Source organism: Rhinatrema bivittatum, chromosome 5 (genome assembly GCF_901001135.1).
Source record: "Rhinatrema bivittatum chromosome 5, aRhiBiv1.1, whole genome shotgun sequence".
NCBI classification, from domain to species: Eukaryota; Metazoa; Chordata; class Amphibia; order Gymnophiona; family Rhinatrematidae; genus Rhinatrema; species Rhinatrema bivittatum.
This window is the reverse complement of record NC_042619.1, coordinates 282265944-282293668: the sequence shown is the minus strand read 5'-3', so window position 1 is coordinate 282293668 and position 27725 is coordinate 282265944. Positions and strand designations below refer to the sequence as shown.

Below are 27725 nucleotides of genomic sequence, written 5' to 3'. Positions count from 1 at the left end.
CTGGACAAGATTCTCTTCAACAAATCACTAAAAAACATGATCTATCTTACGTTCTTCCTCAAACGCTCAAGCTCTCACAAAAAAATTCATGCTAATATCAGACATTATTCAAGATCAAAACCCCAACTTCATCACAGTGACCAAAACCTGGTTTAAAAATACAGACCACGTAATTACAAACCAAATAAACAACAACTCATATGACTTATTCTCAATTCCCAGGAAATCTCGCAGAGGAGGTGGTCTACTACTAATCATAAAAAAGCAATTCACCATGAAACGTATCCCACACACACTCCCCCAGCAATATGAATTAGCCCTCTTCGACTCAGACAATCTGCAAATATGCATAGTCTACCGGCCCCCCATACTTCTTGACAATGACATTTCCCCCCTCATTGAACTCTTCACAACAAACAGCCTCAAAAAATCCACAATTATACTTGGAGATTTTAACCTCCATACGGATATTACCCCGCTATCCCAAACTTGCCAAACCCTGATGGACGTTCTCTCCACCCTCAGCTTCACACAACATGTGAACCACCCAACCCACAAAGCAGGTCACACTCTTCACCTTATTTTCACAAACGACAATTTCTTTACATACACAACAATATCCTACTCACCTGTCCCATGGTCCGAATACTTTCTCCTACACTGAAAGATCCAAGCCAACCCAAACAACAAGACTGAAACTAAAAAACCCTACTCATTCAAGTACAGACCACCTTTCCAGCCAGACCTACTCCAACACGAACTTGGAAAGCAATTAGATCTCTCAAATATAAATAATGCCACCCAATCATGGCACCAAATTACAACTGAAATTGCTAATACTATAAGCCCAGAAAGAACAAAACAGATCGAGAACAAAAGAGAAAACACAAACCCATGGTTCAACACTCAACTAAGAGATACCAAATCCAACTTAAGGAGGAAAGAAAAAGAATGGCGAAAAAATAAAGGCCCACTAACTCTGGAAAGATATCGCATCCACCTAGCAATTTATAAAAAGTTGATAAAACAAAACAAGATTACTAAGGCAAAAAAATCCAAAACTCCTCAAATAACACAAAATCTCTATTCAACATAGTAAACAACCTAATATCAGACCAATATCACCCCAAACCAAAAACCTAAGCCAAGAACTTGCCATTTTCTTCAAAAACAAAATCAGCAAAATAACAGAGAAAATAAACAAATCCCCATACCAAAATGCGCAACTAAACATCAAAGATATAACACCATGGATCACATTTGACCCTATATCGACTACTGAATTGGAGAAATTCTTAAAAACCCTAAACCTTGTCTGCCACGAACTTGACATAATTCTGATACGAGCCTTAAAGGAAATATCTCAAACCATCACTCCAACCATCATGGCAATTATAAATAAATCTCTAGAAGAACATGAACTACCAGACAAATTAAAAATAGCCACAATTAAACCCATAATAAAAAAAAAAAACCCTCAATCCAGATGAGTTTAACAACTACCGACCAATCTCAAACTTACCTCTCCTCGCCAAACTGATGGAAAAGGCAGCCCTTAAACACCTCAATGATCATCTTGAAACGAACAATATCCTATACCCCACCCAACACGGAGTTAGAAAAAATCATAGCACAGAAACCTTACTCCTCAATCTATCAAACATAATCATAAGAGGTTTCGACAATGGACAAAGATACATCCTCATCCTACTGGACCTCTCTGCTGCTTTCAACACGGTCAAACATAAAAGTCTAATCTCCAGCCTAGCTGAAATCGGGCTATCAGGTAAAACACTAGACTGGTTTACCTCTTTCTTCCAAAACAGATCTTTCAAGGTAAACATCAACAACCACTCCTCAGATGCCATCCCACTAGAAACTGGAGTCCCACAAGGATCTGCACTTTCAGCCACTCTGTTCAATATATACCTCCTGCCATTATGCCAGTTACTCTCGAGTCTCGGCGTCACATACTTCATGTACACCGACGATATTCAACTAATCATACCTGTAACAAACACCCTCAAGAACGCAATGAAACTCTCGGCCACCTACCTCAATACCATAAAAAACATGCTAAATCAAATGAAACTCTGCTTTAATATGGACAAAACTGAATGTATACTGCTTGAAAGAAAAAACTCCAGAGATCACCAGAAGCATGCCATCCAAATTGACAACACTTTCATCAAACTAAAAGAAAACATGAAAGATCTAGGAATATGGATTGACCCAGAGCTGAATTTCAAAAAGCACATTGCAATGAAAATCAAAGAAGGTTTCCACAAATTACTAATTCTCAAACACCTAAAACCACTCCTGAACCAACCCGAGTTCAGAACCATTCTCCAATCACTAATTTTTACAAGTTTCGATTATTGCAACTCACTCCTGATAGGACTACCCAAATCAACCACCCAACCACACCAAATACTACAGAATGCCACTGCCAGAATCCTCACCGGCTGCAAAAAAATGGACCACATTGTCTCTGTTATAAAAGGACTACACTGGCTACCTGTAGAAAAAAGAATCGAATATAAAATGCTAACCATCTTTCCACAGTGAAAGCGCATGCCTAAACACCATTATACAAAAACACAATACTCAACCCTAGATCAACAAACAAAGCACAGCTAGACATCCCATCGGTCACAACCGCCAAACTCACTACCGTAAGAAAAAGAGCAATATCAATAGCTGGACCTCGCCTCTGGAACACCCTACCGGAAAAACAACACAAAAATATTTAGAAAACTACTCAAAACCTGGCTATTCAGACAAGCCTACAAAGAAGGAATAGGATAATCTATTACTCTACCATACTACCATATCCAAGAAATTTATTCACCGTTAAGCATTTTATTACCCACTAACACTTCCCAACCTGTATACTTAGCATCATATCCAGTTGAGCCTATTACTACCAATTGCTGTTACTCACTTGTAAATTATACTCAACACGAGACATCACAGCGCTGTGAAACCACTAAAACTAGATGATATAATTACCATGACATTACCCTGCTGTATTAATATACATAGTATGATGGTTCATATATTCTCCTGTTTTAACCCCTCTCACAGTTACTTTGTAATCCACTTGTCTGTTCTTGTAAACCTCTGTTTTTACTTGTTTTTCGGAGTGAAGGCCTGCACCACCTCCCACAGTTATTAATGTAAACTGTTGATCTTTTATGTAAACTGTTGTTATACCTGTGAACCAGAGTGAAGGCCATCGCTAAACTTCGGTATATAATAACATACAAATAAATAAATAAAATAAATAATGTCCGTCACCAGTATTGAACGCTGTTTTCCATTCATCCCCCTCGCGGATGCATATCAGCTTACAGGCCACTTGAAGATCCAATTTTGTGAAGATTTGTGCTCCTTTGAGCCGGTCAAATAATTCCATGATGAGGGGGATAGGATATTGGTTTTTCCGATTGATGGCATTCAGACATTGGTAATCAATACAGGCTCATAGTGAGCCATCTTTTTTCTTGACAAAGAAGAACCCCGCTCCCGCCAGAGAAGATGGCCTGATAAATCCTTGTGCTAGATTCTCTTGGATATAAAGGTTCATGGCCTCTGTCTCTGACTCTGAGAGTGCATACACTCTCCCTCGTGGAGGAATTTTTTTCCGGAAGAAGTTCAGTTCCATAATCATCTCGGTCTGTTGTTTGCTGAAGACGTCAGAACATTTTGTGTATTGACGAGGTATGCCAGGAAGCATGGATTCCTCAAGGAGGGTTTTATGTAAGAGAGGTTTAACAGAAGTCAAGCAGCCATGATGACACTTGGAACCCCAGGTTGCTAATTGCAACGTCTCCCAGTCTATTTTGGGTTGGTGAAGTCATAACTGGGCAGACCTAGAATGATCTGGTTAACAGCCATAGGTAGAACGTAAAGACAAATAATTTCATGATGCAGGACCCCTGTGGTTATGGTAATGGGTCCTGTAATCAGCGAGATTCTGTCAGTCAAGGGTTGTCCAGATACTGAAGAGATGGTGAGGGGCACTTTGACAGCTTCTGTGGGAATATGGTGCAGATGTACCAAGCATTCCTCAATGAAGTTCCCTGCTGCTCCCGTATGCAAGAAGGCCTGCAAGTGGAGGGAAGTGTGAGTCATAGAGAGTGATACTGGAATTAGTATCTGAGGAGAGGACGTAGTATGACTCAGGGAGGCCTCTCCCAGCAATCCTATGTCCGCGAGTTTCCCGACTTCAAGGGACAGTTTTTGGCAAAGTGTCTGGCTCCTGCGCAATAGAGGCAAAGATTCTGCTGATGGCGTCTCTGGCGTTCTTCAGGAAAGATTCGGAATCAATCAATCTGCATGGGTTCTTCAGAAGTGGTCGACAGCTCTTGGGGTTTTGGAAAGGGACACTTGAAGGAAGTTGCTAGGCATACTGGATGGTGGAAGTAAGCCCTCTCTCGGGACCGTTCCTGGAAATGGAGTTCTAGATGAATGGCTAGCCAAATCAGATACTCCAAAGAGTCCAGTGCATCTCGCCCAGCTAATTCATCTTTTATGGGTTCCGAGAGACCTTGGCGAAAAATGGCTGTCAAACTCTCCTCCCCCCAGGCAAGTTCTGTGGCAAGAGTCTGAAACTGTACTGCATATTTGCCCACCATCATAAGAACATAAGAAATTGCCATGCTGGGGTCCATCAAGCCCAGCATCCTGTTTCCAACAGAGGCCAAACCAGGCCACAAGAATCTGGCAATTACCCAAACACCAAGAAGATCTCATGCTACTGACGCAATTAATAGCAGTGGCTATTCCCTTAGTAAACTTGATTAATAGCAGTTAATGGACTTCTCCTCCAAGAGGTTATCCAAACCTTTTTTGAACCCAGCTACACTAACTGCACTAACCACATCCTCTGGCAACAAATACCAGAGCTCAATTGTGCATTGAGTGAAAAATAATTTTCTCCAATTAGTCTTAAATGTGCTACTTGTTAACTTCATGGAATGCCACCTAGTTCTTCTATTATCTGAAAGTGTAAATAACCGATTCACATCTACTCCTTCGAGACCTCTCATGATCTTAAAGACCTCTATCATATCCCCCCTCAGCTGTCTCTTCTCCAAACTGAACAGCCCTAACCTCTTCAGCCTTTCCTCATAGGAGAGCTGTTCCATCCCCTTTATCATTTTGGTTGCCCTTCTCTGTACCTTCTCCATCTCTGTACCTTCTCCATCTCCATCCTTGTGCCTTGCCGTATCTGAAGAAGCTCCGCTGCAGCAGAGGTTGACCGACCAGTTTCATCAAAGACTAAGCGGAAGTCCTTGAGAAATTGGTCCAGGTTCTTCAGTAGAGGATATCACGTTCCCATGAGGGAGAGGCCCATGTCAGTGTTGTTCCTTCCAAGAGCGAGAGAATAAATCTTACCTTTGTCTTATCTGAGGAAAACACTGGAGCTTGAAAGAGAAGTGCATCTTACATTGATTTAAGAATCCATGGCATAATTTTGGATCTCGTTAAAACTGGGAGGGGATGGCAGGCATAGGACTGAGGCGGTTGGTGAAGAAGTAGGAGGTGTTGAAGGAGTGGCGATAGCCAAGGCATCCATCCGTGCCGCCAGTCTCTCTAATACGCCCGTGATCTGGTCCAATACTCCTTGCTGCTGTTGCACCCAGTTTGCATGACCGGGAATAGCCTGTAGCGCAGTTAGGTCTACCAGATCCATGGCCTAGGCTAACTGTTACCTCCTGGCAATGTTGTGGACCCCAACGATAGAGTAATGGCCTACCTTGAGCAGAGTCGCTGCGAAGGATGGCCAGGTCCAGGACAGGCAGCGAGACGGCAAATACAAATATCAGTCCAGGTTCAAGGCAGGCAGCGAGACAGCAATTCAAAGAGCAATCTGAGTCAAAGAGAAACAGCAACCAATGAAATGCACCAGCACAAGCAAGCCTGTAGCCGAGGCACTTGCTGTGCCAAGAAGCTGGTTTAAATATACATTTTTTCCCATGCTCCACGCTGGCCTGTCAGGGACACCAGCGTGGGGGGTGGAGCCTGGCCGAGTCATTTTGGGCAGCATGTTGCAGCATGCAGCTGTGCCAACAGCAGGAGGGAGCCATGTGAAGTCGCGGGGGGGGGGGACGGACGGACACGGACGACGACTTTCCAGACTCAAGGTACAGAAGCACGTCGTAACGACTGGAACCATTCACTGGCTAGCTCTCTCACAATCTCTCTTATTTCGAGGGCTAGATCCTTTATAGGTGGGGAGGGGGGATTTAGTTTCCAGGGCCCAATGTGACAGGGTGTCTTTTCAACACATTTCCTTTTCCTTTATGTCCCCTTGGGAGAGGGTACATATCCTCTGGGTTGGTTCAGTGAGTGCTAAAGAAATACTCTCAATCATTGTGTTAGTGTCAAAAATTAAAGTCTTTACTGTTCAAACAACAGTGACAAATGACACAATAACTCAAACTGCAGCATCAGAGAATTATCTTGCTTTCTTTTATTACAGTCTCTTTCCCTCTATCTGTGCAGGACTCACATATCAGGGCCAGGGATGCATCCACTCTCCAGGGCTTGGTTAAGTGGAGCTCCCAGGTGGGCAGGGTCTCTTTAGACTGGTCAAGAAACCCTTTCCAATCTTAGAAAAATGATAAAAGAGTCTATCTTCTCTCTTTCTTTTCTAGTGAAATCATCAGATGGGTATCCACAGTGATTTTTTATTTCCCTTACTCATGGTAGCAAATCTTCAGGATTTCCTTTGTTCTTACACAATCTTTTAATTTCTTCTTTATGGACTCCTGATGGCAGGAATCCCCTTGAGGCAAGTAGCTCTTTTTGCTTTAAACAGGAAGGAAGGGCAGACAAAACATCCTCCTAGATATTGAGCTCAAAGTTTTTTATCCCCAACTGAATTTAACACTGGAGTTCCTCCTTGTAGCAGGTCACTGACATCTCCTTTCCTCGTGGAGGGTATAGAGAACAGGTCTTCCCTAACCTGCACAGTCCCAGACACAGGGTTTCCCATTCCCTGAGCCCAGGTAGTGTACAGGCTTTCACAAGGCTCCTACCACTTAAAATCTTAAACCCGAAAAACAGACCTAGAGGGAAAACCCTAACCAGCCAGTGAGTGGACTTGCTAAGAAACCCCTCCTGACCCTGGTAAGACCCACCAGGAAGGGTTTGCCTGGCTGCTCTGACTGAGCCTGAAAAACATCTCAAGCAAAACTACTCTCTACTTGACTCTCATCAAACCTAAAGGGACTGCCTCCCAAGCTTTCTGTAGGGAGCTGCTATATAGACTCTCGAGGGGGACAGCCATGCCAGACTACTCACAAGGAAGGGCTGCATTTGAATGGTAATCTTCCCTTCATACTATCCTGCACTCTCACTAGCTGAACTAAAGGTTCACCCATGTGTTAATGGTTATGTGACCAAAGGGGTCTGTCACAATTGTTATCGCACAGTATGGACAGGAATTGCTCAAATTTCTTTTAATGCTTTTTAATGATCAGAAATACTTATCTTGACAAAGTTAAAAATATATTCACTGAGGGGGTATAAAATTCTTGTTAAAATACATGTTCCCTGTACGTACCAGGATCAGTCCAGACTGCTGGGTTATGCCTCCCGTCCAGCAGATGGAGTCAGAGAGAAAAACTGAAAAGGCACCCCCTATATACTCTGGTGCGCCCCCTGCGATCCTTCAGTATATCTCTGACTCCAGTAGATGAGAGAGCATAACCTGCGGTCCTGATCTCCTGTACTTTGGGAAAGTTTCCCTGTCAGGTTTGATTTAAATTTTATGGCATACAGATTTGGTGACTAGATCATTTTAAATTTTTGGAACTAATATTACCTTTAATTGGAGCCCTAGTAGGCAAGGCAGGGTGTTACCCTGGAGCCTTCCCCGGAGTTTTTCTATCTGCCCAGCCCAGTGAGAGGAGGGGAGTATTAATCGGTGGGCCGGTCACTCTCCCTCTCCGCCTCCTGAGAAGTTTAATTCCTCGGAGGTTTTACATTATATGGGTGTGGTGCACCCTCTGCAGGCTCCCAAGTAAAAAAAAAAAAAAAAGTTTTTTACGTTTATACAAGGCTGCTGGTGGCAGCGCTACAAGCATTAAAAAAAAACAAACAAAAAACGAGGTATTCTTTTATTTCACCACTGCCTGCTTACTCACTGTGGTCTCCGGAAGGGGTGGCTTCTCACCCGGTCCCTTTTCGCGCCATTTTCGCGCCGTTTTTCTTTTTTTAAGATGCCTAGAGGAACAATTTGTAAGGCATGTGGAGAGCCGGGTCGCCGGCTCTCCCGCGAGGGCCTCTGTTCCCAGTGCCTCCCCGGGGGGGAGGGGCCCTCGCGGAGGACAGCCGCGACCGGAATCTCCCTCTCTCCACGGCAGGAGACAAGTTCTGCGTCGGGCAGACCACGGCACTCCTCACCTCCGTTCTCGGAGGCGGCGGCCATTTTGGGGCAGTCGGCGGCCATTTTAGATGATATCGATCGCGCGTCAGTGTCGTCGGAGGAGGGAGACTACCTCCCGCCCCCATTCTCCTCCAGATCTTAGCCCCCATCGGCCCCGTACCTTGTCGGGGCTCATGTCTCAGCCGCCTAGAGGAGCTAAGGGAGGTCCCTCAAAGAGGCCTCATCCTTTTTCGTCACAGTTCGTGCTTTTGCTCCACAAGGCTTATTTAGAAGCCGAAGCTGAATGGGAGCAGGCTGCCCCTATTCCTGATAAACGGGGGCAAGCCTTCAGCAGCTCCCACTGACCTGGGTTTGGGAAACCCTACTCCAGCCCCCCTCCTCCTAAGTCCCCTGCGCAGGTTCCTACGGGACCTGGAAACCCTAATCCAGCCCTTCCTTCTAAGCCTCCTAGGCAGGTTCCTATTGATTCTGTCCTCACCGGACCCTCCCACTCCGGATTCAGGTATGGATATGGGAGGCGTGGACCCCGGTTGAAGGGGACGATCCTCAAATTCTCAGGTTGTTTCACAAGGAGGAATTGGATCCTTTGATCACTCATGTGCTCCAGGAACTGAGGATCCCGGTACCCCAGATTGAGTCGGATGCCCTGCCGGGTGACCTTAGAATTGACCGGACTCCGCACTCCATCGCATGCTTTTCCTTTTCATAATAAGCTTGCTCAGATTATTTACCGAGAGTGGGATAATCCGGAGGCCACTCTTAGAGTCAGTCGGGCTATGGATAAACTTTACCCGCTCCCTGCGGATTCATTGGAGTTACTTAAAGTGCCTAAAGTAGATTCGGCGGTCACAGCCGTGGCAAAGCATACTACCATCCCGGTGACGGGAGGTACGGCCCTTAAGGATCTCCAGGATCGGAAATTGGAAACGCTACTGAAGCGCATTTTTGAGGTTTCTGCTTTAGGAGTACGGGCGGCGCTTTGCAGTTGCATGGTACAACGGGCTACCCTTCGCTGGGTACAACAGATGTTAACATCGCAAGATCTACCTCCGCAGGAGGCGGAACAGGCAAACCGCATGGAATCCGCGGTAGCTTTCACTGCGGATGCCTTCTATGATTTGCTTCGCACCTCGGCCCGCTCCATGTCTTCTGCAGTCTCGGCAAGAAGACTAATTTGGCTACGTCACTGGTCTGCCGACTCGTCTTCAAAAGCGCAACTTGGTTCTTTTCCTTTTTGCGGTAAAACTATTATTTGGGGACGAGTTGGAGCAATTAATTCGTTCTCTGGGGGAGAACAAGGTATTTAAGTTACCGGAGGACAGGCCTCGGTTTTTTCGGTCTTCGGGCAATTTTCGCGGTCGTTTTCGCGGACAGCGTCGCTTTCGCTCGGGTAGAGGCTTCTCCTCTTATACTACTAGACAAGCTACCACACGTTCTCAAACATGGACTCCTTCCTTTCGTGGGAGGCGGCCAGCCCGTGCAACAGCGTCGCATTCCTTTGCCGCCGCCAAATCGGCTCAATGAAGGGACGCTGGCTCATCCGTTGGTTCCGAAAGTAGGAGGACGTCTTTTTCACTTTCGCGAGGAATGGGCCAGAATTACCACAGATCAGTGGGTTCTCGACATCATTCATTACGGATACGCCTTGGAGTTTGCACGGCCCCTACGTGACCTGTTTCTCCGTTTCTCCCAGCGGTTCCCCAGCAAAACAGCAGGCGATTGCGCAAACAATAATTCGCTTACAAGCGCTGGGAGCCATAGTGCCGGTTCCACCTTCCGAGCAAAGAACAGGTCGCTATTCCATTTACTTCATCGTCCCAAAGAAAGAGGGCACGTTCAGGCCCATACTAGATCTGAAAGCAGGTCAACAGGGCATTACGAATACCGCGATTCTGGATGGAGACTCTGCGTTCCGTAATCGCAGCGGTCCACAAAGGCGAATATTTGGCTTCATTGGACCTCACAGAGGCCTACCTACATATAGAAATTCAGGAGTTCGATCAAAGGTTCCTCCGCTTTATGATCATGGGATCCCATTTCCAGTTCTGTGCTCTTCCGTTCGGCCTCGCGACAGCTCCGAGAGTTTTCACCAAGGTCATGGTGGTGGTCGCCGCAAGTCTCCGGAGAGGAAGGTGTTCTCGTCCATTCCGTATTTGGACGACTGGCTCATCCGAGCAAAGTCTCTAACTCTCTGCGAGGAAGCAGTACAGAAGGTGCTTCTCCGGCTTCACTCTCTGGGTTGGGTCGTCAATCACTCCAAGAGTTGGCTGCTTCCCACCCAGAGATTGGAGTTTCTGGGAGCGTTGTTCAATACCCGTTTGGGCAAGGTTTTCCTTCCTCAGGCGCGGATGGAGCGCTTGCAAACTCATGTTCGCCGTCTATTAGCTCTCCCTCTACCGGTGGCGTGGGATTATTTGCAAGTTCTTGGATATATGGCATCCACTCTGGATTTGGTTCCTTGGGCTTTTGCGCATATGCGACCTCTGCAACGGGCGCTTCTATCCCACTGGGACCCCAAATCGGAACAATTTCAAGTGCCCTTGCCACTCTTAGGCCCGGCCCGGACCAGCCTGCAATGGTGGTTGAATCCAGTCCATCTGCTCCAGGGGGTCGATTTGGAGCCCCCTCAATGTATCATTGTCACGACAGATGCCAGTCTGACGGGTTGGGGAGCAGTATGTCAATCTCAGTCCACTCAGGGGCGTTGGACGCCTTCGCAAGCCAAGTGGTCAATCAATCGTTTGGAAACCAGAGCGGTTCACCTGGCGTTGCAACACTTTCTCCCTTTGATTCGAGAACGGGCGGTCCGGGTCCTGTCCGACAATGCGACCACGGTAGCATACATAAATCGGCAAGGCGGGGACAAGAAGTCAGCTAGTTGCCTCCGAAGCCAGCCAATTGATGGTTTGGGCGGAAAAAACACCTGTCACGTCTCGCAGCGTCCCACATCGCCGGAGTCGACAACATTCAAGCAGACTACCTCAGCCGACAACAGCTGGATCCGGGAGAGTGGGAGCTATCTCACGAGGCACTCAGACTCATCATCCAAAGGTGGGGAACTCCCCGATTGGACCTCATGGCGACACAGTGCAATGCCAAGGCGGCTCGCTTCTTCAGTCGCAGACGCGAATACGGGTCGGAAGGTGTGGATACTCTGGTTCTACCCTGGCCAGTTCGCGTTCTCCTTTACGTGTTCCCCCCGTGGCCGTTAGTGGGAAAAATATTACGCCGCATCGAATCACACGCGGGTCCGGTTATTCTAGTGGCCCCGGAGTGGCCAAGGAGACCATGGTTCGCCGACCTGGTCAACCTGGCAGTAGACGGCCCCTTGCATCTAGGTCATCTGCCTCATCTGTTACGGCAGGGTCCAGTATTTTTCGACCAGGCCGATCGCTTTTGTCTAGCGGCTTGGCTTTTGAGAGGCGTCAATTGAGAAAGAGGGGTTATTCGGATTCGGTCATTACTACTCTTCTGCAGGCTCGTAAACCTTCTACTTCAGTTGCCTATGTCAGAGTATGGAAAGTTTTCGACTCTTGGTGCAGAGCCTTGAATGTACCGCCGCGACAGGCTACGGTGTCTCATATTCTGGCATTCTTGCAGGAGGGCCTCAAGAAGGGTTTATCCTATAATTCCCTCCGTGTGCAGGTGGCGGCCTTAGGCTGTTACCGTGGTAAGCTTGATGGAGTTTCCATCGCCATGCACCCAGACGTAGCGCAGTTTTTGAAAGGAGTTAAACACTTACGACCGCCGGTACGGGCTATCTGTCCTTCTTGGAGCCTAAACTTGGTTCTCCGTGGTCTTTGTACTTCCCCGTTCGAGCCTTTGCGACGGGCTACCCTCAAGGATCTCACTCTCAAAACGGTCTTTCTCGTCGCTATTTGTTCGGCTAGACGAATATCGGAGCTTCAGGCGTTGTCTTGCAGAGAGCCTTTTCTCCGTATCCATGATTCGGGGGTTTCGATCCGTACTGTTCCTTCCTTCTTGCCGAAGGTAGTTTCAGCCTTTCACCTCAATCAAACAATAGATCTCCCAGCCTTTGCTCTGGACGGCAGGGATAGGTCTAGTCAACCCTGAACTTCGAAAGTTGGATGTTAGAAGGACGCTCTTGCGGTATTGGAAATTACCAACCCTTTTCGACTGTCTGACCATCTTTTTGTATTGTGGAACGGTCCGAGAAAGGGAGCTAAAGCGTCTAAAACTACTATCACTCGCTGGTTGAAGGAGGCTATTTGCTTCTGCTTACATTGGCCAGGGTCACGCCGTTCCGGAAGGTCTCAAAGCCCATTCTCTGCGCTCTCAAGCGGCGTCTTGGGAAGAGAGTGGTTTATCTCCCCTCAAGAGATTTGCCGGGCGGCTACTTGGAAATCATTGCACACTTTTGCTAGACATTACCGCTTGGACGTGCACACTCCGGTCGACTCTTTTGGCAGTGGTGTGCTTCGCGCGGGGCCTCTCTAGGTCCCACCCCATTTAGGGCAGCTTGGGTACTTCCAGCAGTCTGGACTGATCCTGGTACGTACAGGGAAAGGAAAATTAGGTCTTACCTTTGCTAATTTTCGTTCCTGTAGTACCAAGGATCAGTCCAGACGCCTGCCCTTTCAGTGACGTCCTGCGGCAGCTTTGTTTTTCAGCTTCTCTGTTTCAGATGTTTATATGGTTATATTTCATGGCTTTCACCTGGTTTCCTCGTTTTTCCAAATGTTCATGTTTATCTTGCTCTAGTCACCAGTTTTGAGCCATTGGTTTTTTGCTTCATTCTGCTTTGTTATTGATTATACTGAAGGATCGCAGGGGGCGCACCAGAGTATATAGGGGTGCCTTTTCAGTTTTTCTTTCTGACTCCATCTGCTGGACGGGAGGCATAACCCAGCAGTCTGGACTGATCCTTGGTACTACAGGAACGAAAATTAGCAAAGGTAAGACCTAATTTTCCTTTGCTTTTCATGTTAGTGTTTCTGAAGCAATTTCTCTGCTATATTTTTGGGTTTGTTTTTGATGTATGCAATAAACATTTAAATAGATAAAAGAACTGAATTTTACATCAAGAGAAGGATATGAGAAATGCTGTAATACACATCTTCTTATCAAATTAATCAGTACTTAGGAGAAATCAGAAGTTTTTGTTGTTATGAATTACCCATTAGGGGTGTGAATTCGTTTGCAACGAATTGGTAATCCGCAATGTATATGCCATATTCTTTGTATTCGTGGGGGTTTCGAAATGTATGTGAACCCCCACGAATACAAACGTATCACTAACGAATAAGCCCCCACCCTCCTGACCCCTCCAAGACTTGCCAACAGTCCCTGGTGGTCCAGCGGGGGATCCTGGAGCGATCCTGCACTCGGGCCGTTGGCTGCCGGTATTCAAAATGGGCGCCGATAGCCTTTGCCCTTACTATGTCACAGGGGCTACTGGTGCCATTGGTCAGCCCCTGTCACATGGTAGAGCAATGGATGGCCGGCGCCATCTTGTGCTCCTACCATGTGATGGGGGCAAGGCTACCGGCGCAATTTTGAATACCGGCAGCCGACAGCCCGAGTGCAGGAGATCGCTCCAGGACCCCCCGCTGGACCACCAGGGACTTTTGGCAAGTTCTTGGGAGGGTCAGGGAGGATGGGGTGTTGTAGTTCATTAATTTAAAAGGTTGGGGATGGGGGGTTTTTTTTGGGAAACGAATATATATGTAACTAATGAACGGATCGGGGGTCCCCCAAGAAACGGATGCAAACGGATTTGGGTCCCACGAATATGAATAACCGAATGGAACGATCCGTCCCTGCTGCACAATCCCTATTACCCATATCCACCCATGGATTGTCACAGAAATGGTTAGCTTTCTAGTGCTCTGTGTTATAAATGAGAGTATCCCCAATGATCTGTGCTACAAACAAAAGAAAAACACAGATGATAACCTGTTGCAGGAAATAAAATATCATGCATTTATATAATTCTAAATTTTAGTTTATAATATAGAAGTCTTTGCATTGTAATTCTGTAAAACAGACAAAATGAGTTAAATGACATACCCATTTAAATCTACTTTTCTTTATTTAAAATATTTTAGTTAGAACACGGAATTTTCACTCACTTTCAATTCTTGTTCTATTAGCTCTCACACCAGTCTATGCCTTAGGCTGTGTTCTGCTGTGGGGCAAACAAGGAAAATACATAAGGTCAAGCTGTGCCACAAGTAGTTGTTCCCAGCAAACGTTTACCTTCCCAAATCAGATTATCCAGAAGGTTGTGGTACAAACTCAGAAGCCAACAAAGGAAAGGAAATCTCTTGATCAAACAGTAATTAGAATGTCATTTTATCATCAGGCACTGGAGACAGAAACACTGGATTTACTTAATCGATGTTGACAGGAACATAGGAGACAGGAACAGTGGAGATGCTGGAAATAGGAACATGGGATTTGTTAGAGACAGGCATGCTGGAGTTACTGAAGACAGGAATAACAAGGTTAAAGACAACAGGAATATCAGAGTTCAGTTATTAAGTAGTGATAGTTAGGCAGCCTTCTGGTTGCTGGGAACAACTTCCTATTGCACAGCTCAACTTTATCTAAGTTCCCTGGATCAATCTGCTCCTTCAGATATAGATCTCAAGAATGTGGATCTTAGGCTTGCAGTATTATCGGTGGTTCAAGAGCTAAAATTCTGGTTTACTTCCCCATGCAGAACTTCATTTGAGCCCTGCTGATGACACAATCTGACTCTATTGAAAGACCACTGAGCTATTCATGAATAAAATCTTATTGTTACGCGTGCCATCCGTGGCAGACCCGCGGCGTGGCCTTCTCACCTTTCTATACAGACTCCAGCCTCTGGTTCCTCCTCGCTAGTGGCGGCAGGCCGCCGGCTCTGACCTGGGCCGCCCCTGGTACCTCCGGCTCTGCCACAGTTCCCAGCAACTCAGCTCAAGATGCCACTGCTCATCAGGCCTCTCCGCATGGCCCACGGAAAGACGCCACTACCCGCGCCACACCCCTCCCTAGGCGTGCGCGCATTCGCTTCACTGATCATTTTGAAGGGCCGCAGCAGGAACCTGGCCATGTCCCCAGATGATGACGTCAAACTCTTCAGTGTATTTAAGCTCAGGCCTCGCTCCATAGCGTTGCCTTTGCAACAGGTTTCCTCGTTATTTGAGTACTCGTTGCTACTAGAGATTTGTCTCTATTCTTCATGCCTGACCCTCGTTGTTCTGGTTCCTTCGTTCCTGCCCTGCCTATGCTTTGGATCGACTGCACGGATTGCGACTTCGCTTTGCCCGACTACGCTTCAGCCTATCTCCAGACCCAGACCTCTGCTACACCTGAATACGCTACTGCCTATCTCCCGACCCAGACCTCCGCTATGCCTGACTACACTACTGCCTATCTCCAGACCCAGACCTCTGCTACACCTGACTATGCTACTGCCTATCTCCAGACCCAGACCTCCGCTACGCCTGACAATGCTACTGCCTATCTCCAGACCCAGACCTCTGCTACGCCTGACTATGCTACTGCCTATCTCCAGACCCAGACCTCCGCTATGCCTGACAATGCTACTGCCTATCTCCAGACCCAGACCTGCTTGCTGTCTGACTACGTACAGCATATCTCCAGACCTTGATCACTGCTTGATTGACTCTCACTACTGACTTCTCTGTGATCTGATCTCAGCATTGCTTGTCACGACCTCCGCTTTGCTGCCGGCCCTGATCCAAGCCTGTCATTGATGCCTCTCCTAGCCTACTCCCTGGACTTGGACTTATTAGGCTCCAGCCTACCTTTGCTTGAGCGCCTTCAGCCAACCTCAGTTCCACTGGTGCCCAAGTTCCAGTACCTTACCCAGTCCAGAGTAGGACTACGCCACCTATCGTCTGCTGTCTCTGGTTGAACCAACTACTCTTGCTTACCAACCTCAAAGCCCACTTAAGTCCTGCCAGCCCCGGCACCCAAAGACTCAACCCGTGGGGAACGAGGTCTGGTATAGGTGAAGCTCCAGCGGCCTCTGCCTATCAGTCCATTCCACTTGCCGACGGTGGGGACCCATAGGTTCCTACCTATGGGTTGCGTCAACCCCACCTCGGCCCAAGGGTCCACATAACACTTATCCTAGTCAGACAGAGTGAGAAAGGTTTTAGAAGTATAACCTTTATGATCAGGATGGATCCACTTCTTTTTAATTATTTCTTGAAGTGTTGGATGAATGGATAATATCAGATATACATGCTTTTTGCTGTATGCCCTATAAGTCTCTAGCAGGAAATTGCATTCATTTGAAACAGATGAGTAAAATACAATTAAAGAGATTTTTTTTTCATTCATGGTCCCCCAAAATAAATGGAGGAGGCCTATGAATTTAAAAGAAAATTTGATTTTCATGTGTTTGTTTCCCATTCAAGTATGTAGAGAAATTATGACTTACCTGTTAATTTCATTTACTTCTTCTGCACTAGTCAGGAAGCTACAGGTTTGTCCTCTCCTCCAGCAACTGGAGAGAGTTCTTTCTATGTATGTCATTCATAGAATCAGTATAGACATTGTACAAAGCTAACATCTAAATACACTTCCCCAAAAAGCCCCAAATAAACATAAATAATTACAAAAATAATTCCTTAGGAAGAAAACAACCTTGTTTAATAATTTTTCTTAAGCAATACATTTTTTTAAATTATCAACATCATACCGTAACAAAACAGCAAACTATTAAATCTTCCCAGGTGGGTTTCCTGACTGGTGTAGTAGAAGTAAGGAAAGGAAACAACAGGTAAAACAATTTCTCCTTCCATTTATTTCTGCTCCATCAGTCAGGAACATATGGAAAGTACCAAAGCCCATTTAAATATGGTGGGCTGGACATCAATCTTGCTTTTAAGTCAGTCGCTTCAAAAACTGCCTCCTGTCTGGTGAGTACATCCAATCTATAATGCTTCATGAATGGATTTTCTGGATATTTCAAGGATATTCCCCTCTGCAGATTCAGAGTGCTTGACCATCACTGTAGACTTTCCCTTACCAAATCTGAGGGGTAAACAAATCTTGTATCCATGAGAATGTGGCTTCCATCTTGTTAATAGGGCTTACTATAATGGTCTCAGATGAGCTCTCGTCCAAGGGACCAAGTCCAGTGTGGAAGCCATAAAACCCAGATGTTTAAAATAATCCTATTCTGTTGGGACTGTCTGCCTTGTAGAGATGTGAATCGGAACCGGAATTGGTTCGGATTCCGGATCCGATTCACATCGTGGTTTTTTTTTCGTCTGGCCCGATCGCGGTTTTTTTATCGGCTGCGCCCGAGCCGATAAACAAAAAACCCACCCCAACCCTTTAAAATTAATCCCTTAGCTTCCCCCACCTTCCCAACCCCCCAAAAAACATTTACAGGTACCTGGTGGTCCAGTGGGGGTCCCAGGAGCAATCTCCTGCTCTCGGGCCGTTGGCTGCCACTAATAAAAATGGTGCCGATGGCCTTTGCCCTTACCATGTGACAGGGTATCCGTGCCATTGGCCGACCCCTGTCACATGGAGGGAGCACTGGATGGCCGGTGCCATCTTTAAAAATGGTGCGGGCCATCCAGTGCTCCGTGTACCAGAGTGTTTTTCTTCGTCTCTGTCCATCTTCTTTCTAGGTTGGGGGGTTTTCTGACCTATGGACTCACCATGGCTAGTCCCTGACACCTGCTTATGAGTTTAAGTCGTATTCCTCCTTTGCCTTGCTCCTATTTATACAGGAATATACAAACAGGCAGATCTTATAAAGTATCCTTCAGTTCTGTTCTCATCAGGGCAGGGTTTTTAGGGGGGGGGGTTTCCCACTGAGACAGTGCTGTGTTAAGGTTTATCAGGGTAAAAGTTCTTTTTCTTGCTGTGACATGTTTTTGGTGCCTGTCAGAATTGGGCCTGTACATTTCTTGGCTATTATGATTCATATTTGGAGATTCAGTGGTAAACATGAGATATCTCCCTACAGTCTGGCGCATCAACCAGCAGGAAAGATACCATTGGTTGATCTGAGAGTAAGACATGGGCTCCTGGGTACTGTGCACACTAGATGTCTACCAGCGAGAGAGACATTAGATGGCCTATCTGAGGTCCTGGTCATGACCGTGTACCACTACAGTGCGCTATGATCCAGCAGGTTGAGAGTGTCGTTTAAATCACCCTTGATCATACTTCCTTATCCGGGTCCAGGTCCTCTAGGCAGTCTGACAACTGGCGAAAGAACACACCCTGTTCGCCCTCAGTGTTGGAAGTGTGGACCTTCACACAATTAATGGTGCAGCCCCCAAACTGAAGCTTCCCATATAGTATCCTGCCCAGAGGAACAGCCTCAGCACTCAGCATCCCCACCTGTGGGGCTTGTGAAATCAAAATGGCTACCCCATCAGCCACTCCCAAGTTATAACTGAAGGTCATCTCACTGTTTCACCACAGGTGCCAGGACACTTCGGCATCTAGGATGGTGTGGGTCTCCTGTAAAAAGGCCACCGAGTACCCACCATGCTTGAGGGCAGAGAACACCCAGTGCTTGCAGAGACCAGTCCATTAGTCATGTTAAGGTTGTTAAGGGTGGAAAAGTTTTGAAACCGTATCTTCAATTGAGATTGAAAAAATCATTAAAATGCTAAATCCTGCCATGCATCCTATTGATGCTGTCCCTACTAAATTGTTAAAAACAATTCCTAGCATCATCTCAAAACCTATTGCTGACATCGTTAATCTTTTTTATGGAAGGCCTAGTCCTAAACCAATTTAAGTGCGCAATAGTGAAACCAGTGTTAAAGAAACCCAATTTGGATCCTTCTGATTTATCTAACCATAGACCTATATCTAATTTACCATGTTTAGCTAAAATTCTTGAAAACGTAGTGAATAATCAACTCTCAGAACATCTAGAAATGCATAACCTGCTTTTCTATCACAACATGGATTCAGAAAATTTTATAGTACAGAAACCCTACTAGGGGCACTACATGATACCATTTTAAGAGGAACGATAATGGCTAAACTTATTTTTTGATGATGCTCGATATTTCTTCAGCCTTTGACGTAGTAAACCATTCTACCTTGCTTGATAGACTGAATGAAATCAGACTACAAGAAATTACATTATCCTGGTTTAAATCCTATCTGGAAATTGATAATTTAAAATTAAGATTAATAATGCTGAATCTGATATTTTTAACCTTCCTTATAGGGTCCCTCAAGGATCTTCACTCTCTGCTACGCTTTTTAATATTTATATGTTCCCACTCTGCAAACTTTTATCTCATCTTAATCTTACATATTTTATCTATGTCGATGATGATTGCATATTTTAATCCCTATTGAAAAACTATCTACTCCACTTTAAAAATTTGGGATATTTTTTAGTTGCTATTAAAAAAGTGTTATCTGAAATGAATTTAGCACTCAATGACAAAAAAAACCCGAAATTTTATATATCTGCCCAAAATTAGTCCATTGAAAAAACTTGAAATATTGGAAGCTGCAAAAACTTATCCTATTACTCTGGGTGTTCAAGATCTGGGAATAATACTAGATTGTGAAGTTAGCCTTAAGAAATAGATAAATAAAACAGTTAAAGATAGATATTTTAAATTGAATATTTTTAAAGAGAGTAAAACATCTTTTATACCCCAACAAGTTTAGGACAATTTACAAGCATTGATTTTTACTAAACTAGACTATTGCAAAACTCTTCTGTTGGGCCTTCCTGCTAGCACTACGCAACCACTGCAGCTTTTGCAGAATTCTGCCGCAAGGGTATTAAACTAACACAAGAAATTTGATCACATCACCCTGTACTGAAAGAGCTTCATTGGCTCCCTAAGGGATACAGATCACAATACAAAGTGTTAAAGTGGTTTAGTGGACTCTTAGACCGGCCTGGCGGAGAAGATGGAAATAGTCTCTGGACTAGCGGAACAGGCCCGGAGGCAGATACTGGACGGATTGAAGAGAAGGATCTTCACCCTGGAAGCCCGCGTTCCCCCGGGAGGAGCCCGTAGGAGCTGGGCTGCTGGGACTTAGGCGAGAGGAGAATCCGATGAGAAGATCCGAGGTCAAGGCAGGCAAGTCTGGAACAGGCTGGCACCGAAGGCGGACACGAACCAGGACTGGAACTGAAGCAGGCAACTGGAACAGGAACTGGGATCAAGGCTGGAACTGAAGCAGGCAACTGGAACAGGAACCAGGATCAAGGCTGGAACTGAAGCAGGCAACTGGAACAATTAAGGCAGTAAGCATGAGGCAGACACCAGCCTTAAGTATTTGCCAGCATCTGACTTCAGAAAGGGAGGCAGGGCGTTTGATGTCAGAAAGGGAGGCGGGGTGCCCAGGATAAGCAAACTTGTTGCAAGGCAGTAAGCTGAGGCAGACACCAGCCTTAAGTATTTGCTGGCGTCTGACTTCAGAAAAAGAACTCCCGGTCTTTCGTGCGCGCGCACACCCAGGGAGGAGGGGCTTTAACTCCCGGCCTTTCGCACGCGCGGTGCACCCAGGAAGAAGGGGCTAATTCAGCGAGGCGACGGCGTCTCCCTTGTGGAGACGCCGCCAAAGATGTATCCCACCGGCCCGCCAGCACCATGCGGCAGCCGCCCAGAATCGAGACCGGAACCCGGTGCCCACTGCGGCGCCCCCCCGAACCGGAGCCCGACACAGAAGGTAAGGTCCCGATCATGGCACTTGCGATGCTGGGGCCACAACAGTACCCTCTTCTTACGCCCCCTCTTAGAAGGCCCAGGTTTACTGGGATGCTGGTGATGGAATTGGCAGCAGTAGGTCCTTATCTAGAATGTTACGAGCTGGTTCCCATGTGTTGTCTCCGGGCCACAACCCTCCCAGGCAAGTAGATATTCCCATCGTCGTTGGTGGAAGCGGTCATCCAGAACCTCCCGAACTTGATATGTGGGCTCATCGGGCACAGAAGGATCCGCCGCATCAGGAACTTGATGATGGTACCTGGAGAGGATGAGAGGTTTTAACAAGGAGACATGGAATACATTATGTATACGCATCGAGGAGGGTAGGCGTAGCCGGTAAGAAACGGCCCCCACACGATCAGCTATACGAAAAGGGCCACAGTATTTTGGAGCCAAGGAAGATGGGTGCTGGCTGTCGGTGACGATCTGCCCACTTTTTCATGGCCCTGGCTGCTTTGGCTAGTCTCCCTTGGATGGACGTCCACAGAGATGCTTGTACTGCTGGAATTGCACTAGGAAGCGCAGTGGTAGAGGTGGTTGTAACTGTTTCCCATAAACGATGAAAAAGGGTGAACTGCCTGTGGCTGCATGCGAATGGTTGTTATACGAGAACTCTGCCCACGGTAATAACTGCGCCCAGTTATTCTGTCTTTCGTTGACGAAGGAGCGAAGAAAAGTTGACGAAGGAGCGAAGAAAAGTTGGTATGCTCCGACAGCCCATTGCTTTGGGGATGAAAGGCGGTGGACAGATTGAGTTGCACATTGAACTTCTTACATAATGCCTTCCAATACCAGGCGGTGAACTGAGGCCCGCCCGGCCGCAACACAAAGCACTTACATTAATACACAAATCCCTGTACAACGAGAAGGTTGTCTGGTTAAATGCAGTGCTACACTTTCACGTACCAGCACGAGTAACCAGGTCTGCGAACACTGGGCTACTACCAATTCTGACAATAAAATCAGCTCATATGATCACTGTACGAGAAAGTGCTTTATCTATATCCGGACCCAACTTATGCAATACTTTACCACCGAAGTTGAGGATGGAAACAGATATCAGAGTTTTTAAAAAAGGAGTCAAAACCTGGCTTTTTAACCAAGCTTTTAACAACAAGGTTTGACTCTGTTGTATTTATTTCTTTTATCATAATTTTTAGTGGTACACTTTGTATATTTTTTAGGATGAATTTTGATTCATAGTTTTATTTTTATTTTAGCTTTTGGTGAGATAGATTTGTTGTACATTTTATTTCTTAAATGAATTTGTTTTAAATGTTATTTCTCTTTTTATGCAAATGTAATAACTTACATTTGACTCATGATGTAAACCGACGTGAAATGTACTGACATGAATACCTGTATACAAAAATCATTAAAATAAATAAATAAATACATTTTCTGTTCAGTAGTGAAATGGATACGCGCGTTCATACCCATCACAGAGTCTCCTGAGTATGCATGCCTTGTGACTGTTCTAGTGGCCAGGGCATAGGATAGCTTCATGGCTGCACACTTCACAGCCCTCTTTCTAGTTCTGCTCTGCTGCAGCCACTCCTTTGACTACCACTTGATGATGGGGACAGGAGCCAAGAGGCCACTGGGCTCTGAGCCAGCCCATGGCCCTATTTCTTTGGCCTCATGCTCTCTCTCTCTCCCATCTTCCTCACCTTGTCTTGGGATCTTGGTCTCGGGGACCAGGACAAGGCTCACCCAGCACCTTTCTCCGGGGAACTCTTCCCCGCCCAGCCTCTCTTGGGCTCTGGCCAGCACTCTCCCTTGCCAGGCCACCTGGGGTTTGGGTAAAAGGGAGAAGAGGGGCCATAAGAGCGGAGGAAGGAGGTAGGGAGAAGGGGTGACACTTGTTAAGATGCCGTTGCTCAAAGGGGAGGGGGAGTCAGGTTCTCTGGAATCTCCTCCTCTTCCAGATCGGAGAGGGGGTTCTTTGACAGGAGCAGGTCCAGCAGGTTCTCCCCATGGTCAAGATCTCAGGGCAGTGGGATCTTTTCCAGCATGGGATGCTCATCCTGACCAAACTCCCATCAGCGTTGGGTGGTGCAGGGGGATGGGGAATCTCTTTAGCCAAGAAAGTGGAGAACGGCCCACTTTCTGCTGTGCAGGGTGCTTCCTTTCCAGAAAGGGAGGAGCAGTGAGGCTATCTGGGGGAGGGAGTGGGGTGGGTGCTCTTTCATGGGAAAAGGGCCGTTGAAGAAGCAGCACACTCTGCGACGGACAAGGTAAGACACCCTAACTGTCCCTCTCCCACGGGTCCCTCTACCATCCCTCCTGATAGACCCTTAAGTTCCCCACCTATGGGAAGGTACCCCACAGGTACTCCAGAGCTAGTCTCCAGGGTCGGGCCTAGCTCCCCACCCTAATCACCAGGCTGAGGTCACAAAGGCCTGACCTCTCTTCCCTTGACCTCCACGGCGCCAGCCGCTTCCTCAGCTGGTGGCAGATTCAGAAGGGAATGTCTTGGTGACCTCTCGGGCAGGGCAGGAGTCCCCGTTGCTAGCTAAGGCCGGAGGACCCAGTTGCTAGCTAAGACCATCCTTTCCTCTTCTTTGGAAAGGATGGTCTGGGGGTCCCCTCCCTGAACTTCTCCCCACACGAGCTTCCTCCTTTGTGGTCCGAAGGGAGGGGCTGGTGGGCTTAAGCGGCATGGCAGGGGGAGGTGTGGTTGGCTCTACCATATCTTCAGCCACCCACATGGCTGCCTCACCTTTGGATGGGGGTTGCTCTCTCCCTCTCCACAGCTGCAGATTGGAGAGGGGAGTAAAGTCGCTCAATGAGGGGGGGGGGGGGGAGGCAGCCCTAGTTCCAATCTAGAGGGTCCACCTCCTTTGCTTCACTCTGTCCCTGTTCTGACATTAGGCTTCCATTTGGGGACCTAGCTCATGGCTCTGGCACAACATCCACTGCCACCGCAGCTGCCGAGATCGCGGCGCCCTCTTCAGAGGGCATGTGGGGGCTCTAAGGGGGACAAAGAGTTCAGCGACACCATGCAGGCCATCCTGCACATTGCTCCCTTTGCTCAGTGTATTGGCTGCCCTGGCTCGTTCCTGCTGTGCTTACGCCCTTCCCTGGCATTCAGAGGCACTATTGGTAGTGTGGCAGAATCTGGCTGGACCTTGGCAGTGGGGAGCTCCTCAACTGGTGGAGTGGGGGAGGGTGGAGCCACCCAGGTTTGCAGCAATAGGTTAATAGGTGTATAAATGCAGAGGGGAAAGGAGCAAAAGGAGGCAGCTGGCGACTGCCCCAGGATAGAGGATGCTTCAGCAGAGCAGATTCAGATCCGGACTTGAGGGGCAACACAAAGCTAAAAGATAAGTGTTTTTTGTTCCCAAATGATTAAAAGGAAACTTTTAAATTGCCTAGTTGGATCAATTAAATGGGGAATGAGGCTTGAGAAGAAATGTCCTGAAGTTAACAGTCATTTATTTTTGTGCCACTTATGTAGCAACTTTACATGCTTGGAAACATCATTATGCTGAGTAAATTGAGCAAATTGTACTTTAAAGACTGCAGTGAAGGTGTCTCTGCTAGTAAGGAATTTTGGGCCAGCTGGAAACAGGCTTGTTAGAGATTAATAAGTGAAGTAGTTACCTCTTTGCCTGAGTTGCCAAAAATTGGAAAGTAAAACTGCAGTTTCCGGGAATGTTTTGTTTGTTTAGGGTTGTTTTTGGAAAGTTTAAGGACTCTTACAAAGGACTTTCTAGTGCTGGGAAAAAATCTTGATAACTGAGAAACAGGTACTAACAGGCAAATACAGTAAGAAATGTGGGAGAGCGGGTGCTCCGTGTTGAGTGCCTGCTCTTTCAAAGTGCGCCCAGGCACCTCTCCAACCATGGGTTAGGAAAACGGATGCTGGTAAAATTGAGCATCCGTTTTGCTAACTGCTTTTCTGTACACTTTTCCAGGTTGCTTGGCCGCACATTTTAAATTTCAGTATCCCGGGCGACTAATTAATAGGTTCATCAACATGCATTTGCATGTGATCAGCACTACTACAGTATAAGGCAGTGGTTCTCAACCTTTTTTTGCCTGGGACACACCTGACAGATGGTTCTCACATGCGTGACACACTGAACATGTGACCATCACGGGGCTAAATGTAAACATGCACTCTGCATCCACAGGAATCCCCTCAACCCCCAGCAATGAGTGCAGAGCAGATCTAGGGCATTACCCTGTACAACTCGCCATACAATTGTGTGTGGCCATTTGTGTAGGGGATAAGCCCCTGGGTTCAAGTCCCCAGGTATAATCCCAGTAATTGTGTGTGTTTATATGAGATTAGCCCCCCAGGTCAGAGCCCCTGGGCAGGATACCAGTGTGCACAGCCTGAACCCATAACATAGGGTCATGCAATAGTGTTCATCAGGAATAAGACTGTGTTAATGAGAGGTTAAGTGCTGCTACCCAACAACCATAAAGGAACTACATATTGAAGAAGATCTGGCAGGAGATAATAAAGGAAATGGATAATTAGAGGAAGTATGATACTCTTTACCCTGACACTTGCCTTTACCCTGACACTTGCCTTTAAATATAGGGCAAGTGCCTATCACAGTCCTGGGCACATTGATCTGCTGGATAAATACTAAGGAAATATAATTGCAAGGCTGTTTTGCCCACAGGTGCAATTCTGCACAAACCGCTCACTCTAAAAGAAGCTGTCCTAAATCACTTGCTTCATCACAATATATATGCGGGTCTGAGGTCCGATTTGCACACCAAGACCACTATAGACTTCCTACAAGGATTTTCTCTGTCATCTCCCTGTCTAAAGATAGTAAGTTCCCCATCTTCTGGCTTCTAGATGGTTCAATAAGTCTTTTTCCCTATTTAGACACAGGTCTGAGGTCCAATTTGTACATCAACACTGCTGCCGACCTCCTCTGGAAATTTCACCCCAGAGTTTGTTCCAATGTTGTTTGTGCTTTTTGCCTCTTATTTGGAGCCTTGGGGGTACATTTTAAAACACAGCGCGCACTCGTACTTTTGTTCGCGCACCAGGCGCGAACAAAAGTACGCTGGATTTTATAAGATACGCGCGTAGCCGTGCGTATCTTATAAAATCCGGGGACGGCGCGCGCAAAGGGGTGCACATTTGTGCAACTTGCGTGCGCCGAGCCCTGAGCGCGCTGCCCATTCCCTCTGCCTCCCCCCACCTTCCCCTTCCTTCCTCTACCTAACCCACCCCCACCGGCCCTATCTAACCCCCCCTACCTCTATTGCACAAGTTACACCTGCAGAGGCAGGCGTAACTTTGCGTGCGCCGGGCCGGCTGCCACGCGCCATGTTCTGGTCCGGGGGCTGGTCCGGAGGCTGCAGCCACACCCCTGGAACGCCCCGGGCCGAAACCACGCCCGCGGCACCGCCCCCGGATGATGCGCCCCGGATGACGCGCCCCCGGCCACGCCCCTGGATGACGCGCCGACCGCGCCACGTCCCCCAACACGCCCACCCCAAGAAAGCCCCGGGACTTACACATGTCCCGGCGCTTTGCGCGTGCCGGAAGCCTATGCAATATAGGCTCGGCACGCACAGGGCCGTTTTAGAAGGGTTATGCGTGTAACCCTTTTAAAGTCCGGCCCTTGGGGTGTTCTAGCCACTATGGATAAATGCTTTGTACTTCTCATGGTCCTTTGAGGTCTTTATGCCACTTTTGCTACTTTATCCCCTCTTCATAGTGCCTTGGGCTATTTGTGCCAGTTTTGGTGTCACTTTGCCACAGTCTTGATGTCTTGGAGTGCTCTTCCCCCTTCTGATTATGTCTACCCACATGTTTCCTTAGAATTCATTAGAAAACCCCAGTTTTGAAACCCAAAATAAGCTGCATTGCTTCCCCGATTGACTTTAATGGGAAACAAATGAACGAATGGAACAAATAAACTAAAAAATTATTTTTGTTTAAAATGAATGAACCAAAATGAAAATGTTGCCTCTACATATGCCTAGTACACAACCTAGGATGTACACTGGAATGATAATGAAACAGAATTAAGATGAGAATCATGAAATCCAGTACAACTAAATTTACTATAATAGGATTACACTACAATAGAAAACATTCATTGTCTTACCATACAATTTTCACAGCATATTCCAGAACTACATTCTGTGCCTGGCCTCAATTTACATTTAGTACCACAGCAGGGATCTCCTTTGCATTCCTATAAGTATACAATACACAGAATACTGTAAGGTTTACAAAAATATATTAAGGGTAATTTTCAGTAGTGCATTTAATCCAACACATATACATGTAGGCATGGTGCAAAAAGTTAAGACTGTATTTTAAAAACTGTATGGCAGAAGCTACACAGCCTATATATATCATATCTCTTCACATGTATTTCTTATTGCATTCACTTTATTAATGCAGGGGATCCATATAGTTTAACATTTATTTTATAAACCTATGCATATAAAATGTATGCACCCAAGAACTACAACATGTGAAATTATGGGCAGAGGCAGGTATTTTGTAGCACTGAATGATGTATGTGTATACTTTGCTTATTAACATTTTTACTTGTGCACATACTTCTAAGCACCATCCCTTATTCCTCGTGTATTTTCCCTCCCATCCACCCACTTCTTATGTGATTAGAGTTCAT

General features: G+C 46.6%; 1 protein-coding gene across 1 annotated transcript in view; it reads right to left on the bottom strand.

The window, feature by feature from the left end:
• LOC115092432 (disintegrin and metalloproteinase domain-containing protein 26A-like) overlaps positions 1 to 27263 on the bottom strand; it is a 125151-nt gene extending 97888 nt beyond the window's left edge. The window contains exon 1 of the mRNA XM_029603265.1: positions 27189 to 27263. Coding sequence (XP_029459125.1) covers positions 27189 to 27191 — 3 coding nt within the window. The 5' untranslated portion in view covers positions 27192 to 27263. The remainder of the gene's footprint in view (positions 1 to 27188) is intronic.
• Between the last annotated feature and the right edge of the window lie 462 nt (positions 27264 to 27725).